At 46.1% G+C, this 20,576-nt stretch overlaps 1 protein-coding gene across 1 annotated transcript in view; it reads left to right on the top strand.

Annotated features, from left to right (window-relative positions):
- LOC135197854 (spatacsin-like) overlaps window positions 1-20,576 on the top strand; it is a 443,463-nt gene that overhangs the window by 377,289 nt on the left and 45,598 nt on the right. Inside the window, 2 exon segments of the mRNA XM_064225036.1 lie at window positions 19,062-19,226; window positions 19,478-19,620. Of these exon segments, the coding sequence (XP_064081106.1) occupies window positions 19,062-19,226; window positions 19,478-19,620 (308 nt within the window).

Below are 20,576 nucleotides of genomic sequence, written 5' to 3'. Positions count from 1 at the left end.
ATATCCTGGGGGCTATGTTGAGCCCGAATGGCATTATTTTGAAAGAGAAGGCCTGATTTCCTAGTTTGAAGCCTAGAAATGGGCGGAAGTGTCTTGCTACTGGAACATGATAGTAGGCATCTGTAAGATCTATAGAGGTGGTGACGGCCCCACGGGGAAGTTAGGTCCGCACCTGTGAAACGGTCAGCATCCGGAACTTGTCGCAACGAATGAATAAGTTCAGACGAGACAAGTCTAGAATTATTCTTCGCTTGTTTGAGCCTTTCTTTGGCACGCTGAACAAGCGACCTTGAAATTTTAAATGCTTGACTCTTGACACTACTCCTTTTTGAAGGAGTTCCTGAGAGTACTCTACCAATTCCGCTGTTGGTTGCTGATAAAAGGTGTTGGATGGAGGGGGACCTTTGAGCCAACTCCATCCTAGACCTTTGGACACAATGCTTTGGGACCATTTGCTGAACCTCCAACGGTGACGAAAGAGGAACAGTCTCCCTCCTACCTGGGGATCCTCACTGGTTTGAGGAAGGGCATGCACCACGTCCTCCTCGTGAACCTTTGCCTCGGTTGGAGGCTCTTCCGCCGCCCCGTTGACGGAAGGCGCCTCTAGCTCTGCTACCCCTGCCAAACCTGTTGAAGGGCTAAAAGGACTGGCTTTCAAACACTGGGTTGTAGGCAGGGGAGACAGTGTAGGAGGTTGAAGCCTGTGCCTGTTGTGGCGATTGTGTAAGCAGCACAAACTGCTGTTGTGGCTGCGACTTAAAAGTCAAAGGTTGCGGTACCTGTGATACCGGAACCGCTTGTACTAGAGTCTGCTGTTGAGGAGCCTGGAAAGGCTGGAATTTCCTAGGCTTCTTTTTTGACTTGGGATTTGATCCAGCGGACTCCGGTTTCCGTTTGGAGACCAGTCCCCAGCGAACCCTTAGACTCTGGTTAAACCTGACTGTCTCGCAGTGAATTTCGTTCACTACAGAGGCCGGGAAGAGGTCAGGGCCCCAAATGGATGAGGCTAAAAGCTTGTTAGGCTCATGGGGGATCGTGGCCTCCGCCAGTACATGTTTCCTGCAATTTCGTTTAGCTATGACGAAATCATACAAGTCACATTGCATCGAGTACAAAAGTGACTTGGCAATGATCTTGAATAATGGCTCTTCTCAGTAGATTAGAGCCGATACTTCTGTCATAACTAGCGAGTTGAGGGACCTGCACAGCCTCATCCTGGCGTCATACTCAGTCTGGATGAGGTTGTCTTGCAGCCTGGGTAATCTCTCGCTGAATAGTGATGGCGCAGTCCGGTTTCAGCTTACCCACCGAAAAGGTGGCCGGAAGATCTACCCAGTGGTCATCAGTTCCGGGGAGCAGGAGGGAAGTCGGTTCTGTCTCCCGGAGCTGGGCATGGGTTCGTCCTTCATCGCAGCTTGTAGAGTCAATTCTGCCACCTTCGATGTGAACAGGATGGGTGTATCCTCGTTCACGGTGAAGATCGTGAAGGGGCTCTTAAATGCAGTAACCTTGGTATTGATACACTGCCACTCCTCCAGGTTACGCAACCATGCCTGCTGCGCCTGATCCCGAGAAAGAATTACAGTCTCTTTCGGGACCTTGTCTTCCCATCTCATAGCTGTTTCTGTGAGGCGGACATAGCCTATGAAAGGGGGCTGTAATCCTTGTGGATGGAACACGAAGTCCTCAATCCTTCGAATTCCGCAGCCCTCGATTGTCAGCATGCCGTCCACATAAGGAGCATAAGAAGCCACCCTCTAAGGGTTGTTCGGGGTAAAGGCAGAAAGGGTAGACGAGTCCGGCATCAGTAAGCTCTGAGCTGCCAGGCCAGACTGTGGAAGTCCTGTCAAAGCATTATCCCGCAATGATGTTCTCCTGGGTAACCAATCTGTCTGAGATAGCCCGGATAGACTGCCCTGACTCCTCTAGAGAAGATGAGAGTTGCACAAACATCTCTTGAAACTTGGATTGTACCAAGTTCCCGACCATGCTACCCATCTGCTGCATAATATTGGCCGAAATATTTGCAGAGAAGGTGTCTGGGTCAAAGGGGGAAGGTTCTACCTTCACCTTAGGAGTCCTGGTTCTGGCTCCTTTTGAGGTGGATGCCTCAGGGTCGGAGGGGAAGGGCTGAGCCCTCTCCTTAGAAGACTTAGACCTCGACCCTTTAGAGTAAGAAGTTGGTTTAGCCTTGTCAGCTCCGGGGATGGTGAGCCGGAGACTTATGGGCAAGGGTGGTACCTGACTTCTTTGACAGGGACTTTTTAGTCTCGCTTGCCTTTGACTTTAGTGATCGCCAAGGCGGACTTCGGTCTGACTGACTGAAGCCCCCCGGTGAATCCCTGGAAAGAGGTTGAAGTAAAAGGGGAAGAAGCTCTAGATGGGCTCAAGGAAAGCCCTTGAGCCCCTACAGTACCTGCCTCACTCACATTCTTACCTGTGCCCATTCCTTCCACATTCATGGGCTCAAGGTCTAGGTCCAGGGCAGCTACTTCTTTCGCGACCTCCTGCATAGCAGCCTCCTCCGAGGGCTGAGAAACCTCCTCCTGGATGGAAGCGATCAGGGGAGCCGCCGCTTCGGGGTCCACATACGAGGTACTCTTCCCACCGGGGAAGATAAGAGTGGCCATCTCCTTGGAGAGGATGTAGGGTTGGCCCTTGGTGACGTTGCAGCCAAACCCACCAACCCAGGCCTTCAGGGTGCCAATAGCAGTCTCTCGGATCGCTTGGGCGCCCTGAAAGACAGGGTTAGTATTAATACTTAAGATTACTTAGATTAAACTGTAACTTAACTTAATGGACATATCAAAGAATATAGCCGTCATTGGTACTCATTGTATTACTGTGCAGACTTTGAAACGCCACCTACCTCAGAGGAGACTTGGTCTACGAGTTCGTAGCGTATAAGGTAACTCTCATGGTGCCATACCAGGGACTCGTTGAAGCAGATCGCGCAGGTGGCGTGGGTCTGGCAGACCTCGTGCCCACAGGGGGTCTTGTAGCACGACATTACAGCCTGACTCGAGGACAAGGGAGAAGAACTAGAGTCCTTCGGAAAGGGTGCCTAACGAAGAGGTAACCTGACAACTAAAATAAACATGCATGCATGAAATTCTAAGCTGAAAGGAAACGACGTAGGCTACAAGCTGAGTGCAAGCTCGGATAACATCTCCCGTGTGGATAAAAGAACAAAACGTCAATAAATGCATCATCGAAATCATAGGAGCTATGCTAAAAAAAACATACTGTACCCTAGGCCGGGGAAACTTTGAGGTCAGCCAATTTAATAAAAAATACATCTAATAGATAATTTATTTTATTTTATGAAATTATAATTACGTATAGCCCATGCACTATCAAAACATAACTAAAATCAGTACCAAATTCTGAGTATATTTGTTGTAAAATGTTTACGTAGATTTACTGAGATCAAAGATGCAGTAACTATTTTGGATTATACATTTTTTCTAATATTTCTTTGTACTTTTCTATGCCGATAATATAGAGTTGAATAAGTGAAAATTTAGGTATGGATGTGTCGATTTATAAATGTTAATGCTTTTATGTTTAAAATGTGTATGAAAATGTATTATGTATAGGGTATTTTTATTTCTGCATATAAATATGATACAAAGGCAGCTTTTGAAACTGCCCTCCAGTTATTAAAGTGGACGTTTTATCATGTTCGTTCTTGTGACCTGCTGCCTGCTGCTTTTCCGAAAAATATAGTTAAAAAAAGTGCAAATTTAGCAATCGATGTATCGATTTATAAAAGGGATTTTGACGAAGGAAAAATCTATTTCTGGGTGATTGGCTCGTGTCGCCCTATGAAAGGATCCTTAATATCATTCTTTCTAGGTAAAATTAATCTAAAATTACCAGAGAAAAACAAAATTAAGAAAATGTCAGTAAAACTGACTCGCTCACTCTTAAAAAGAAGTGTCGGTATGAAAATAGGGGCGAGTGTGGAACACTACCACGAGACAATCACCAATTAGAACTTCCAATCAGAATCCCCCTAAGAGAGAGCTGATACCAACGGGCGATGCAGCCTCTACTACTACTACTAGAGGACGCCACGGACAGCAGCGCCCCTAGCGGACATCCTTAATCTAAAAACACCTAAAAACATCTTGTCCTGCAAGGGGGGGAACAACCATAAAGGGGGGGTTTCATAGGGCGACACGAGACCAATCACCCAGAAATAGAATTTTTCCTTCGTCAAAATCCCTTTTCTGGGCTCAGCTCGTGTCGGCCTATGAAAGAGTACCAGAGAAACAGACAAGATGGGAAAAAAGGAACAATGAAAAGCAGTGTAAAATGATGGATATAATATAAGTAAATCAATTACAGCATACAAACTAAGCACTTAAAACTAACTTATACTAAACAGTAAACAATGGAATGTTAGTAACTTAAAGTACTAAATGGTAATTACAGTAAAGTTACAGTGATGCATGTAATATAAACAAAAGGGGATTTACTTAACATATTACAAAATATACAAACTCATTGTGTCCTACCCTAGCATAAAAATAAGGGTAGGTACACTGAAGTCCATCATTAATACAAGTATGGCAAAATATATACAAACACATTGTGTCCCTACCCTAGCAATAAAAAATAAGGGTAGGTACACTGAAGTACATTATCAGTACAAGAGTGGATGTCCCTAGCAAAAAAATAAGGGACAATCCACTATATGATTCAGCGGCTAAGGCTATGATATTCGAGTAGCCTGGCGATAAGGTGAGGCATGTTGGATGATGTAGGTAGAGGAGACCTGGATCTATACTACAACTACTATACAGTATCAGGGGAAACAATGTTTCCCGCTGCTACTGCTGAAAACTTTAAAGATTCCAAGGACTTAGATAATGCCGTTTAAAGACTGTCGGGGATTTCCATCCAGTATACTTTTTAAGATCCTCAAAGTTCATATGTTGGAAATAATTAATTGAGGTGGCTACTCCCCTGATATCATGTGCTTTTGGGAATGACTCAGGGTTGGCTTGTTTAATGAAGTAAAGGATTTGTTGTCTAATACCTTTTACTGACAAAGTACCACCATTCTCTCTCATGAAGAGAGCACCTGAGGATCTTGAAGAAGTACGAGATAGAAAGGCTCTAAGAGTTGATACTGGGCAGAGAGAAGGATCCTGTGGAAGTGGGATAACCTTCCAAGGAGCCCACCTTGCAAGAGGATCCTCATTTTTGGCTAAAAAGCTACGATCCGGAGCAAGTAGAACTTCTCCTGATGGAGGAATTCCACATGACCCGCATCCCTGGATAGAGCCGACAGTTCTGAAATTCTAGCTCCTGAGGCTAGGCTTAATAAGAATAATGTCTTCCTCAGGAGCATTATGAATGTACAAGCTGAGTTGTCAGTATCTGAAGCTAGTTTGAGGACATCATTTAAGAACCATGAAACTGTAGTAGGCCTCTGAGAAGGTCTAAGTCTAGCACGGCTTTGGGGATAGATGTGAAATAAGAATCAGTCAGATCTATCTGAAAACCTACTTGAAAGATTTTCTTCAAAGCCGACTTATGAGTGGTAATAGTGCTAGCTGCTAAACCTTTTTCAAACAAGGATCTGAAAAAGGATATAGCCAGGTTAACTGTCATGGTTGTAGTGTTCGATTCTCTCAAGAAAGATGCTAATTTTTTAACAGCTGAGTCATATTGTCTAATGGTTGACTCTCTCTTATCTGATTCTAGGAAGAGAATATTCTGTGGATCAATATCAGCATCTTTATTAGCCGCAAACTTCATGAAGTCCATAAAGTTAGGGTCTGGAGAATTCCTGAGGAAGCGAACACAGTCCTCATTTGTACTGATTGTGATAGCTTGGGATTGGGGATCCGTTGAGGCCGGAGACCCAATTCCAGAAGAAGAGGATACCAGTTGCTCTTGGGCCAGTCCGGTGCAATCAGAGCTACTATCCCTTTGAAGGACCTTAGTTTGCTTAGGACCTTCAAGAGAAGATTCACCGGACGAAAAACATAAATTCTCCTCCACTGATTCCAATCCAACGACAGGGCGTCCGTGGCATAAGCCAGAGGGTCCAGGTTGGGGGCCACATAGCAAGGGAGCTTGTGGTTCGCTTGTGAGGCGAAGAGATCCACTTGGAGAACCTGGGACTCTCAGGCTTACCCAACTCTGGAATGACCCGTCGTCTAGAGACCACTCTGATTCCAGAGGAACTGACCGGGACAGGGCGTCTGCTATCACATTCCTTACTCCTGCCAGGTGAGTGGCAGACAGATGCCATTTGTGTTTGTTTGCTAATGCAAAGATGGCTATCATGACATGATTCACATGCTTGGATTTGGACCCTCCTCTGTTGATGCAATGAACTACCACTGCACTGTCCAAAACTAGCCTTAGATGAGACTTCTTCGGGGGAAGCAGTCTCTTCAGAGTAAGAAATACTGCCATTGCTTCCAACACGTTTATGTGGAGCTGGCGAAATTGAACTGACCAAGTCCCCTGAACCTGTTTGAACTGAGAGTATCCCCCCCACCCGGACAGGGATGGCATCGCCTTGTGAATGGTTAACATTGGACGGGGATATTGAAGGGGACGTCTTGGCTAAGTTCTTTACTTTTGACCAAGGCCGTAGTTGATTGCGGAGGATCTGTGGGACTACTGACAACTTGTCTCGATATTTGGAGTTTGCTCTTGACCGCCAAATTCGATTTATATCTTTCAGCCTTGCCTTCAGAAGGATATCTGTTACCGAAGCAAACTGAAGGGATCCTAGGATTCTCTCCTGGTTTCTCCTTGACGTTTGTTTGCACATTGAGAAATTGCCTGACAGATTTTGCTATTTCCTTCCGTTTGGCCACTGGAATTGACAGATTGTGGGAAGCCAAATCCCATTGGATTCCTAGCCACTGAAAACGAGATTCCGGAGTAAGTCTGGATTTCGTTTTGTTTATCTGGAACCCTAGATGTTCCAGAAAGTGAACTACCTTTTGGTGGCTCTGAGACATTCCTCGACTGTTGGTGCCCAGATCAACCAATCGTCGAGGTATGCTGCTACCATGATTCCCTGAGCTCTCAATTGTTGTACAACCAACCATTCTGCTATTTTTGTGAATACCCTGGGGGCTACATTCAGACCGAAGGGCATCACTTTGAATGAGAATGTTTGATTTCCTAGCCTGAATCCTAGGAATGGGCGGAAGTGCCTGGCTATAGGGATATGATAGTATGCGTCTGTAAGATCGATGGAGCATGTGACGGCTCCACGCGGAAGTAAGGTCCTTACTTGCGAGAGGGTAAGCATCTTGAACTTGTCGCAACGAATGAAATAGAGTTTAGCTTTGACAAGTCTAAGATTAACCCTTCTTTTTGTTGAGCCTTTCTTTGGCACGCTGAATAAGCGACCTTGAAATTTTAGATGCTTGACTCTCGCAATAGCTCCTTTCTGAAGGAGTTCTTTCACTAATCTGTCAATTCGTCTGACGGTATCTGGTGGAATGATTTGATTGGAGGAGGATCTTTGATCCACTCCAGCCCAATCCTTTGGACACTATGCTCTGTGCCCAATTGCTGAACCCCCACCTGTGGCGGAAGAGGAACAGCCTCCTCCTACCTGGGGAGCCTCATTGTTGATGGGCGGGTTGGCCCACACGCCCTCCTCTAAACTGCCTGCTCCTTGTGGCCCTTCCTGCGCCACGCTGACGAAAGTAACCTCTCGCCCTACCTCTCGGCTGTTTGTAGCCTTGAGCCTCATATGCAGGGTTGAAGGCCGGCGAGATAGCGTAGGAGGTGGATGGCTGAGATTGAGGGGACAACAGGAGGATAGGCTGGTTCGCTTCGAACTAGCAGGTTGTCCTTGTTGGGTAACCGGGACCGCCTGCACAAATTGCTGTTGTTGCTGGTGTTTCTGATACGGCTGGAATCTCTTACCAGCCTTCTTCGGTTTCTTACCAGCAGTGGGAACGGAATCTTGTTTTCCTCTTGAGGAATACCCCACCTAGCTCTAAGGCTCTGGTTGAGCCTAGCAGCTTCGTGGTGAACCTCGTTGACAGCGGACTCTGGGAAGAGATCCGCTCCCCACATGCTAGAGGCCAAGAGTCTATTCGGTTCATGCCTAATAGTACATTCTTGTAGAACATGCTTTCGGCAGTCCTCCTAGCCTGGAAGAAGTCAAAAGCGTCCGATAGAAACCGTCTGGAACTGAGATTTCGCCAAAATCTTGAACAGCGTTCCGTAGCATAAGAGAGGGCAGCCATTTCCGTAATTATGAGGGAATTGAGGGACCTGCCAAACCTGGTGCGCGCATCAAACTGTGCCTGGATTAGGGAATCCGGCAGCCTTTGTAGGCTTCTCGCCGAACTGTCCATGGCGCAGTCCGGTTTGAGCTTGCCAAGCGTGAACGTAGCTGGCAAGTTCTCCCACAATTCTCCGAAAGCCGGGAAGAGCGGAGAAGTAGACTCCGCCTCCCTCAACTGTGGGATGGGCTCATCCTTGAGGACTGCCTGAAGGGACTTCTCCACCAATTTTGTGGCAAACGGAAGAGAAACCTCCTCTTCCGTCGCGAAAATAGTGAAGGGACTCTTGTAGGCCTGGAGTTTGGTGCTCGTACACTCCCAGTCCTCAAGGCAGTGAACCCATTCCCGCTGAGCATGATCCCTACTGTATAGGACCGACTCTCTAGAGATCTTGTCTTCCCTAGTCAGAGCCGCCACGGTCAGCCTAGCATAACCGATGAAAGGCTGCGTCAGACCTGGAGGGTAAAACTCGAAGTCCTCAATCCTTCGAGTTCCACACTCCGGGATGGAGATCATCCCATCCTTGAAAGGGGCGTAGGCAGCTACTCTCCATGGGTTCTCCATGGAGAAAGCTGGCAGAGAGTCGTATGGCGGGAGTTGGAGAATCCCCGTGCTTGCGCTGGGGAGACTGGAAGAGGAACCTGAGATAGCCCAGCTACTCGGTCCTCATTCTCTCTAACCCTGTTAGAGAGGTCTTGAATGGATTGGCCTGATTGAGACAGAGTGCTCGACAACTGTGCGAACATCTGCTCGAATCTTGTCCCCAGGGCGGAGACTTGCGAGCCAACCAGCTCGCCCACCTGTTGCATCACCACTGCTGAGAAAGCAGAGGATCAAAGGTGCTAGGCCCTGCTCCTCCTACCGGCGTAACCGGAGTGGAAGCGGTGGAGGCGGGAGAAGGCACTGGCTCGGCGGGAGCGCGAGCCTTCTCCTTAGAAGCCTTGCTTCTGGAGCTCTTCGAGTGAGAAGAGCTCGGCTTTGCTTTCACCGCATCGGCGTAGGAAGACGACAGCTTCCTAGCCGAAGAAGACGAAGACGACTTCTTCGAAGTTGTCTTGGCCAGAGTCTTCGGTTCTCTCTGTCCCTTCACCTTTGGGGGTACAGAGAGAGCGGGAGAGCGGGTAGGGACCTCAGATCCCACAAAGCCTTGAAATGAAGCACTGGAAGAAGGGACAGGAGAAGATCCAGGAGCACCCAAGGAAAGACCTTGGGCGCCCGACACACCTACCTCAACCAACAAATCCTCCACCCCTACCACCATGGGCTCGATGTTAAGGTCCAGGGCAGCGACGTCCGGGACCGACTCCTGGGAGGCTACGACCCCAAAGGATTGCTGGAGGTCTTGCTGGATGGAGGCTATCAGAGGGGCAGCGGACAAGGGGTCAACGTAACCGGTCGACTTGCCCGCCGGGAAGATCTGGGTGGCCAGCTTCTTATCCAGAATGTAGGGCTGGCCTTTGGCGGCGTTCTTGCCGAAGCCGCCCACCCACGCTTTCAGGGTGGCGAGGGCGACTTCCCTCACACCAGTAGCCTGAAAGAAAAGCGAGATTAGCTTCCAGTGGCGGAAGGAACGGGGTTAACAAACTTATGACTAAGAGTTGTTAGTAAATGATAAGGAAGCCTATCACCGGACTTAACCCCATCTCCCAGCTGACCGACCAGGTCGTAGCAGATGGCGCACGGCGTTCGGGGTGCCAGAACGGTCATCTCATTGTATGAGGTGGCACACGGGGCGTGAGACCTGCACTCATCATGGCCGCAGGGGTTCGTACAACGTCGCGTTTGCACGCTGGGACCTAACAGTTGGTAGCCTGTAAGTGGAAAGATACATGAGTACCAGGTAAACACTTACAGTCTAACAAATGCTCCGCTGGTGCCGGAGCGATAAAGTTAGATTAAACCAGAGCCCCCCGCCAAAATACGTGTGGTAACTAGGTTGGTTGTGCCCCCTAGGCTATAGCTCCGCTGATGGCGGAGACACAAAAGGGAACCAACCAGGAGTGGTGGTAAATGGAAACCACGACGGAAAATGGCGGGGATGGTAGATAAAAAAGGGATTTTGACGAAGGAAAAATCTATTTCTGGGTGATTGGCTCGTGTCGCCCTATGAAAGTATCCTTAATATCATTCTTTCTAGGTAAAATTAGCCTAAATTACCAGAGAAAAAACAAAATTAAGAAAATGTCAGTAAAACTGACTCGCTCACTCTTAAAAAGAAGTGTCGGTATGATAAAGGGGCGAGTGTGGAACACTACCACGAGCCAAACACCAATTAGAACTTCCTATCAGAATCCCCCCAAGAGAGAGCTGATACCAACGGGCGATGCAGCCTCTACTACTACTACTAGAGGACGCCACGGACAGCAGCGCCCCTAGCGGACATCCTTAATTAAAACAGCTAAATACATCTTGTCCTGCAAGGGGGGGAAAACAAACCATCAAGGGGGGGTTTCATAGGGCGACACGAGCCAATCACCCAGAAATAGATTTTTTCTTCGTCAAATCCCTTTTCTGTGGCTCAGCCTCGTGTCGGCCTATGAAAGAGTACCAGAGAAACAGGCAAGATGGGAAAAAGGAACAATGAAAAACAGTGTAAAATGATGGATATAATATAAGTAAATCAATTACAGCATACAAATTAAGCACTTAAACTAACTTATACTAAACAGTAAAATAATAGAACGTTAGTAACCTTAAAGTACTTAAATGGTTATTACAGACCATTACAGAGCTGCATGTAATATAAAGAAAAAAGGGGATTTACTTAACAAAATTATAAAATATACAAACTCACGTGTCCTACCCTAGCATAAAAATAAGGGTAGGTACACTGAAATCCATCAACAATACAAATCTTGTAAAATATATACAAACACATTGTGACTGAAGTTCAATATAAATACAAAAATGGTGAATATATACAAACAAATTGTGTCCTACCCTAGCATAAAAATAAGGGTAGGTACACTGAAGTACATTATCAGTACAAGTGTGGATGTCCCTAGCAAAAAAAATAAGGGACAATCCACTAAATGATTCAACGGCTAAGGCTATGATGTTGAGTAGCCTGGCAATAGCGTGAGGCATGTTGGCTGATTAAGGTAGAAAAGAGACCTGGATCTATACTACAACTACCTATTTACAGTATCAGGGGAAAACTATGTCGTTTCCCGCTGCTACTGCTGAAAACTTTAAAGATTCCAAGGACTTAAATAATGCCGTTTAAAGACTGTCGGGGATTTCCATCAGTATACTTTTTAAGATCCTCAAATTCCATATGTTGAAAATATTAATTGAGGTGGCTACTCCCCTGATATCATGTGCTTTCGGGAATGACTCAGGGTTAGCTTGTTTAATGAAGTAAAGGATTTGTTGTCTAATGCCTTTTACTGATAAAGTACCACCTTTTTCTCTCATGAAGAGAGCACCTGAGGATCTAGAAGAAGTACGAAATAGAAAGGCTCTAAGAGTTGATACTGGGCAGAGAGAAGGATCCTGTGGAAGTGGGATAACCTTCCAAGGAGCCCACCTTGCAAGAGGATCTTCATTTTTGGCTAAAAAGCTACGATCCGGAGCAAGTAGAACTTCTCCTGATGGGAGGATTCCACATGACCCCGCATCCCTGATAGAGCCGACAGTTCTGAAATTCTAGCTCCTGAGGCTAGGCTTAATAAGAATAATGTCTTCCTCAGGAGCATTATGAATGTACAAGACGAGTTGTCAGTATCTGAAGCTAGTTTGAGGACATCATTTAAGAACCATGAAACTGAAGTAGGCCTCTGAGAAGTCTAAGTCTAGCACAGGCTTTGGGGATAGATGTGAAATAAGATTCAGTCAAATCTATCTGAAAACCTACTTGAAAGATTTTCTTCAAAGCCGATTTATGAGTGGTAATCGTGCTAGCTGCTAAACCTTTTTCAAATAAGGATCTGAAAAAGGATATAGCCAAATTAACTGTCATGGTTGTAGTGTTCGATTCTCTCAAGAAAGATGCTAACTTTTTAACAGCTGAGTCATATTGTCTAATGGTTGACTCTCTCTTATCTGATTCTAGAAGAGAATATTCTGTGGATCAATGTCAGCATCTTTATTAGCCGCAAACTTCATGAAGTCCATAAAGTTAGGGTCTGGAGAGTTCCTGAGGAAGCGAACACAGTCCTCATTTGTACTGATTGTGAATAGTTTGGATTGGGGATCCGTTGAGGTCGGAGACCCAATTCCAAAAGAAGAGGATACCAGTTGCTCTTGGGCCAGTCCGGTGCAATCAGAGCTACTATCCCTTTGAAAGACCTTAGTTGTCTAGGACTTTCAAGAGAAGATTCACTGGAGGAAAAACATAAATTCTCCTCCACTGATTCCAATCCAACGACAGGCGTCCGTGGCATAAGCCAGAGGGTCCAGGTTGGGGGCCACATAGCAAGGGAGCTTGTGGTTCGCTTGTGAGGCGAAGAGGTCCACTTGGAGACCTGGGACTTTCCGGCTTACCCACTGGAAAGACCCGACGTCCAGAGACCACTCTGATTCCAGAGGAACTGACCGGGACAGGGCGTCTGCTATCACATTCCTTACTCCTGCCAGGTGAGTGGCAGACAGATGCCATTTGTGTTTGTTTGCTAATGCAAAGATGGCTATCATGACATGGTTCACATGCTTGGATTTGGACCCTCCCCATGTTGATGCAATGAACTACCACTGCACTGTCCAAAACTAGCCTTAGATGAGACTTCTTCGGGGGAAGCAGTCTCTTCAGAGTAAGAAATACTGCCATTGCTTGCCAAACACGTTTATGTGGGAGCTGGCGAAAACCGAACTGACCAAGTCCCCTGAACCTGTTTGAACTGAGAGTATCCCCCCCACCCGGACAGGGATGCATCCGTGTGAATGGTTAACACTGGGAGGGGATATTGAAGGCGGGGTACTTTCTTGGCTAAGTTTTCTTTACTTTTGACCAAGGCCGTAGTTGGTTGCGGAGGATCTGTGGAATTACTGACAACTTGTCTCGATATTTGGAGTTTGCTTTTGACCGCCAAATTCGATTTATATCCTTCAGCCTTGCTTTCAGAAGGATATCTGTTACCGAAGCAAACTGAAGAGACCCTAGGATTCTCTCCTGGTTTCTTCTTGACGTTTGTTTGCATTTGAGAAATTGCCTGACAGATTTTGCTATTTCCTTCCGTTTGACAATTGGAATTGACAGATTGTGGGACGACAAATCCCATTGGATTCCTAGCCACTGAAAACGAGATTCCGGAGTAAGTCTGGATTTCGTTTTGTTTATCTGGAACCCTAGATGTTCCAGAAATGAACTACCTTTTTGGTAGCTTTGAGACATTTCTCCGGACTGTTTGGTGCCACCAGATCCAAACCAAATCGTCGAGGTATGCTGCTACCATGATTCCCTGAGCTCTCAATTGTTGTACAACCACTTCTGCTATCTTTGTGAATACCCTGGGGGCTACATTCAGACCGAAGGGCATCACTTTGAATGAGAATGTTTGATTTCCTAGCTTGAAACCTAGGAACGGGCGGAAGTGCCTGGCTATAGGGATATGATAGTATGCGTCTGTAAGATCGATGGAGCATGTGACGGCTCCACGCGGAAGTAAGGTCCTTACTTGCGAGAGGGTAAGCATCTTGAACTTGTCGCAGCGAATGAAAGAGTTTAGCTTTGACAAGTCTAAGATTACCCTTCTTTTTGTTGAGCCTTTCTTTGGCACGCTGAATAAGCGACCTTGAAAATTTTAGATGTTTTGACTCTCGCAATAGCTCCTTTCTGAAGGAGTTCTCCGCGTAATCTGCAATTCCGTTGACGGTACCTGATGAAATGATTTGATTGGAGGAGGATCTTTGATCCAACTCCAGCCTAATCCTTTGGACACTATGCTCTGTGCCCAATTGCTGAACCCCCACCTGTGGCGGAAGAGGAACAGCCTCCCTCCTACCTGGGGAGCCTCATTGTTGATGGGCGGGTTGGCCACCACGCCCTCCTCTGAACTGTCTACTCCTCGTACCCCTTCCTGCGCCACGCTGACGAAAGTAACCTCTCGCCCTTCCTCTCGGTTGAGTGTAGCCTTGAGCCTCATATGCAGGGTTGAAGGCCGGCGAGATAGCGTAGGAAGTGGATGGTTGCGATTGCTGAGGCAACAGGAGGATAGGTTGGTTCTGCTTAGAGGTGGCCGGTTGTCCCTGTTGGGTAACTGGGACTGCCTGCACAAATTGCTGCTGTTGCTGGAGTTTTTTATATGGCTGGAACCTCTTACCAGCCTTCTTCGGTTTCTTGCCAGCAGTGGGAACGGACTCCTGTTTCCTCTTTGAGGAAATACCCCACCTAGCTCTAAGGCTCTGGTTGAGTCTAGCAGCTTCGTGGTGTACCTCGTTCACCGCGGACTCTGGGAAGAGATCCGCTCCCCACATGCTAGCAGCCAAGAGTCTATTAGGCTCATGCCTGATGGTGCACTCTTGTAAGACATGCTTCCGGCAGTTCCTCCTAGCCTGGAAGAAGTCAAAAGCGTCCGTAAGAACCGTCTGAAACTGAGATTTCGCTAAAATCTTAAACAGCGGTTCCGTAGCGTAAGAAAGGGCAGCCATTTCTGTGATTATGAGAGAATTGAGGGACCTGCCAAACCTAGTTCGCGCATCGAACTCTGCCTGGATTAGGGAATCCGGCAGCCTAGGTAGTTTCTCACCGAACTGGTCCATGGCGCAGTCCGGTTTGAGCTTACCAAGCGTGAACGTAGCTGGCAAGTTCTCCCACAATTCTCCGAAGGCCGGGAAGAGCGGAGAAGTAGACTCCGCCTCCCTCAACTGTGGGATGGGCTCATCCTTGAGGACTGCCTGAAGAGACTTCTCCACTAATTTTGTGGCAAACGGAAGAGAAACTTCCTCTTCCGTCGCGAAAATAGTGAAGGGACTCTTGTAGGCCTGGAGTTTCGTGTTCGTACACTCCCAGTCCTCAAGGCAGTGAACCCATTCCCGCTGGGCGTGATCTCTACTATAAAGGACCGACTCCTTAGAGATTTTGTCTTCCCTCGTCAGAGCCGTTGGCGTCAGCCTAGCATATCCGATGAAAGGCTGCGTCAGACCCGGAGGGTAAAACTCGAAGTCCTCAATCCTTCGAGTTCCACACTCCGAGATAGAAATCATTCCATCCTTGAATGGAGCGTAGGCAGCTACTCTCCATGGGTTCTCCATAGAGAAAGCTGGCAAGGAGTCAAAAAAATATGGCGGGAGTTGAAGAATCCCCGTGCTAGATGCTGGGGAGACTGGGGGAGGAGCCTGAGCTAGCCGCCCAGCTACTCGGTCCTCATTCTCTCTCATTCTGTTAGAGAGATCCTGGATTGATTGTCCAGATTGAGACAGACTGTTTGATAACTGCGCAAACATCTGCTCAAACCGTGTCCCCAGTGCGGAGATTTGTGAGCCTACTAGCACGCCCACCTGTTCCATCACCCCTGCTGAGAAAGTAGAGGGATCAAAGGTGCTGGTGCTTGCTACCCCTACCGGCGTAGCCGGAGTGGAAGCAGTGGAGGCGGGAGAAGGCAGTGACTCGGCGGGAGCGCGAGCCTTCTCCTTCGAAGCCTTGCTTCTGGAGCTCTTTGATTGAGAAGAGCTCGGCTTTGCCTTCACCGCATCGGCATAGGAAGTCGACGACTTCCTAGCCGAAGAAGACGAAGACGACTTCCTAGAAGTCGACTTAGCTAAGTCTTCGGTTCTCTCTTTCCCTTCTCCTTAGGAGGTACAGAGAGAGCGGGAGAGCGAGTATAGGGATCTCAGATCCCGCAAAGCCTTGGAATGAAGCGGAAGAAGAGGGGACAGGAGAAGATCCAGGAACGCCCAAGGAAAGACCTTGGGCGCCCGACATACCTACCTCAACCAACAAATCCTCCCCACCTACCGCCATAGGCTCAAGGTTAAGGTCCAGGGCAGCGACGTCCGGGACCGACTCCTGGGAGGCTACGACCCCAAATGATTGCTGGAGGACTTGCTGGATGGAGGCTATCAGCGGGGCAGCGGACAAGGGGTCAACGTAACCTGTCGACTTGCCCGCGGGGAAGATCTGGACGGCCAGCTTCCTGTCCAAAATGTAGGGCTGGCCCTTGGCGGCGTTCTTGCCGAAGCCGCCCACCCACGCTTTCAGGGTGGCGAGGGCGACTTCCCTCACACCGCTAGCCTGAAAGAAAGGAGAGATTAGCTGCCAATAGTGGAACGGGGTTAACAAACTTAGACTAGAAGTTGTTAGTAAAATAATAAGTAAGCCTATAATGGACTTACCCCATCTCCCAGCTGACCGACCAGGTCGTAGCAGATGGCGCAGGCTTCAGGGTGCCAGACGATCGTCTCGTTGAACGACGTGGCACAGGGGGCGTGAGACCTGCATTCATCATGTCCACAGGGGTCGAACAGCGTCGCGTTACACGCTGGGACCTGGCAGTTGGTAGCCTGTAAGTGAAAAAGTACATGAGTACCAGGTAAACACTTACAGCCTAACATAAGCTCCGTTGGTGCCGGAGCGATAAGGTTAGAATAAACCAGAGCCCCGCCAAAATACGTGTGGTAACTAGGTTGGTATCTAGGCTATGGCTCCGCTGATGGCGGAGGCACAAAAGACAACCAACCAGGAGTGGTGGTAATGGAAAACCACGACGGAAAATGGCGGGGATGGTAGATAAAATAATAATAATAATACACAATTCATTGTAAAATAATGGTCAATTAGGGTATATCCTTAAAATAATAATAATAAAACAACCTCTCTCCGCCCGTCTACTAGAAGAGTGCGTAGGTAAGGAGAAAGATCCCTTCCGGTAGCGGGGGAGAGAAAAAAGGATATAGTAGGCAAGCAACCGACCACTCGTAATGACCACCCCGCCCGCTAGCGGAGCCAGTAACCCAAAACCAAAGGAGCCCCGGCTGCGACGGAAGGCTCCTTTCGTATCGTAAGGGAGGTAGCTGAGCAACTGGGGAGGGGGGAAGGAAGGTCTCGGCGAAACACGGCGGGAGCGAGAAAGGAGGGAGGGATGGCCTACTCCTCCCCGCCTCACCAACTACCCGCATGGAGACCCGGTACCTCATGAGTGGTCGCCCTAAACCCCCCACTGGAAGGAACCCCTGGTCACCTCCGAGAGGATGAGAGAAGGCGACTGAGGTTGTCATGACAACCAAGGGGTCCCCCAGCTCCTCCCTATACCAGAAAGGGAGGGAGGGGCAGGGTAAGGTGCTATGGAACACGTGACCGCAAGTGGCCTAGGCCGCGAGCAACACAACCGTGGTAGGGCCACGTGAACCAAGCTGTACCAATACACGGAACAAGCACCTAGGCTAGCCTAACACCCTAAATAAAATATATACATCGAAAGATGGAAGAGACACTTTTAGTAAAAGAGAAAGAAGCCCAGGAGGAGGCAGACTGTTCCAAGAAACAGAGGCCTACTCGGAGCCAGCGATAGCCGATGTAGAGCAAGAGCCGGGATGCTGGGCTGGAAATAATAATAGCCCTAAATACCAAGCTAAGAGAATGGTAGGAGGGCTGAACTAGCTAAAACTCGATGTAAAACAATGAATGTGATAAAGTAAGCCCATAAGTATAAGAAGTCCCAGTATGGAGGACCGGGAATTCTTACGAGGCGGCATGGCCGCCACGAGACAACCGGGGAACCGTATATGACCTATTAAAAGGAAAATACTGGTACCCGGAAGATAAAAAGTGGTAAAATATTACTTATGAGTTACTTAACTTAGCCGTGGCAATTGCAGAGCGTTCCATCGTAGATAGTACGGATAAAATCCAAAAAAAAGCACGAGCACAAGAAAATGGCGACTTGTCGCTAGCGCTAAAAATTAAGGATGTCCGCTAGGGGCGCTGCTGTCCGTGGCGTCCTCTAGTAGTAGTAGTAGAGGCTGCATCGCCCGTTGGTATCAGCTCTCTCTTGGGGGGATTGGATTCTGATAGGAAGTTCTAATTGGTGTTTGGCTCGTGGTAGTGTTCCACACTCGCCCCTTTATCATACCGACACTTCTTTTTAAGAGTGAGCGAGTCAGTTTTACTGACATTTTCTTAATTTTGTTTTTCTCTGGTAATTTTAGATTAATTTTACCTAGAAAGAATGATATTAAGGATCCTTTCATAGGCCGACACGAGCTGAGCCCAGAAATGTTATTGTATTTATGTTTAAAATGTGTATGAAAATGTATTATGTATAGGGTGTTTTTATTTCTGTGCGTAAATATGATACAAAGGCAGCTTTTGAAACTGCCCTCTACGTTATCAGAGTATGTTTTTTCATGTTCGTTCTTGTCCGCCGCTGCCTGCTGCTCTTCCGAAAATATAGTTAGAAAAGTGCAAATTTGTGATCGATATGTCAATTTTATAAATGTTCATGCTTTTATGTTTAAGGCAAGTGGTGAGACAGCTATCAGACATTGCAGTGTGATAAAACTGAGTCGCAGCAACACTTAAAAAACTGCAAGACATAAGTTAAAAACAACAAGTTGCATAAAGGGTTATATTATAAAAATACCTTGTTTAGCAGATCAGTTTGGATTAGGAAAAGTGCCAGTTTATGCTGGTGACCTTATGCAACTGCCACCTTTCGAATGCAAAAGTATGGCTGCTTTATTATTTCTTTTATAAGTGCATCCTGTATGCTGTCCAACATGCTATGCTGATAAACTTTTTGTTATTGAGTGATCAGAAAATTAGTAACAATCTTTTTCTATACACTGTACTTAATTGAATTGGTCTTTAGCAATTTTTAATTATATACACTATTGTAAAACAAGGTGCTCCTGGGATTTTGCAAGCTGACAGACTGTTACCTTGGGATGAATTAGAGAAACAATGGCGTGATCTTATCACTCTCTGTGAGGACCCGTCATCTTTAGGCAATCAACTACTTGATGTTGGACAGCGCTTAGGGTCCTCATACCCAGATCAGCTGGCAAAAGGTTTGATTATGAGTTATTTTTATTTTTTAAGACAGACCATTACTTTCAAGAGAAGGGTTGATAATACTGTAGAATAGTGAAATAATTTTCAGAAGCAATTTATCATCATACAAGGATAATTGAATGTACATGTAAGAGTTTGGCAACCTATTTTTAATAACTTTTTGTAGCTTGATAATGAAGAATTTGCAACATTTAAATTAGGCTTCTTATCTGCTGTATTAAGTTTTTATAAAATGTTAATATTTCAGTCCACAGCATGAGTGTTGAGTTAGTGATACGTGCACATGATTGCTTTACTGCTGCTTCCAACATGGAGGGTATTAGTACTGTTCTTCGAACATCATTTTACCTTACCACATCACTTCTGCAACATTTTCAGTATTCTCTTATGGTAATTATTTTTTTCTCTTTTATACAAACAGCATTTAGAGGATTTGTTTCTGCTACATTTCTTTTGTTAAAATTAATATTCACTATTAGGAAATTGATAGGATTTAATTTTATTCAATCTTTTCTCCCTTGACTTATGATGCTACATTGATATCTTTCCAAGGTTTGTGGTAACAAGTTCATTGCAGCAGGAAAATTGAGAGTGAAGTAAATACTAAAGCTTTTGTGTATGGGTAGGGAGGAGTATGTATTGTGCAAATTATTTTAATGAAATAGAGGCATATTTAAAGCATTGTTTTTTAAGTGTGGACCAAGCAACTGGTTAGGTTTATGAAGTCCCTTTTTTTCCTATGTCAGGAAGTAGGTACTACCACAAAAAAGTTTGTAAATAGGAAAGGACAGCAACTTGCTGAAGGAAATTACCAGACAGGTTGATGTGTATTGTCGACTAAAAAATAGTTAGGTTTTTTGCTCAAGTGTCCCTCATGAATTGCTTTTAATATAGTTATATATAAGGGTAATTTGACTTCTAGAAGTATGTGTACAGTGGTACCTTGTTTGTCGAACATTTCATATGTTGAAGTTTCCGTTTTTCGAACAAAATTTTCGAGGAAATTTTACAAGTTAAACTGTATTCATTTTTTTTTCATTTACAATATATAGTTTAATGATAACAATATTCAACAAATTTGATAAAAATATAAAGCATTTAATATAAAATATAGCTTTCAATATAACATTTAGTATAAAAGATGTATAAAATCATACGTAACTGGAGTGACGTCACGCCCAGCTGACTTGAAACTGAACGAAGGAGAGTTGATATGTTGAGGAGAGGAAAAGAGAGAGTTAAAATATTACTGTATGTGTATGTAAAAACAATAACAATTCACATAAAAAGAGAATTTCCCAATGAATTTAACGTAATGATAAAATATGTATACAAACAAATACAAT

This window comes from Macrobrachium nipponense, chromosome 21 (assembly GCF_015104395.2).
Source record: "Macrobrachium nipponense isolate FS-2020 chromosome 21, ASM1510439v2, whole genome shotgun sequence".
NCBI lineage: Eukaryota > Metazoa > Arthropoda > Malacostraca > Decapoda > Palaemonidae > Macrobrachium > Macrobrachium nipponense.
The sequence above is the reverse complement of the archived record's forward strand: the minus strand, read 5'-3'. Positions and strand labels throughout refer to the sequence as shown.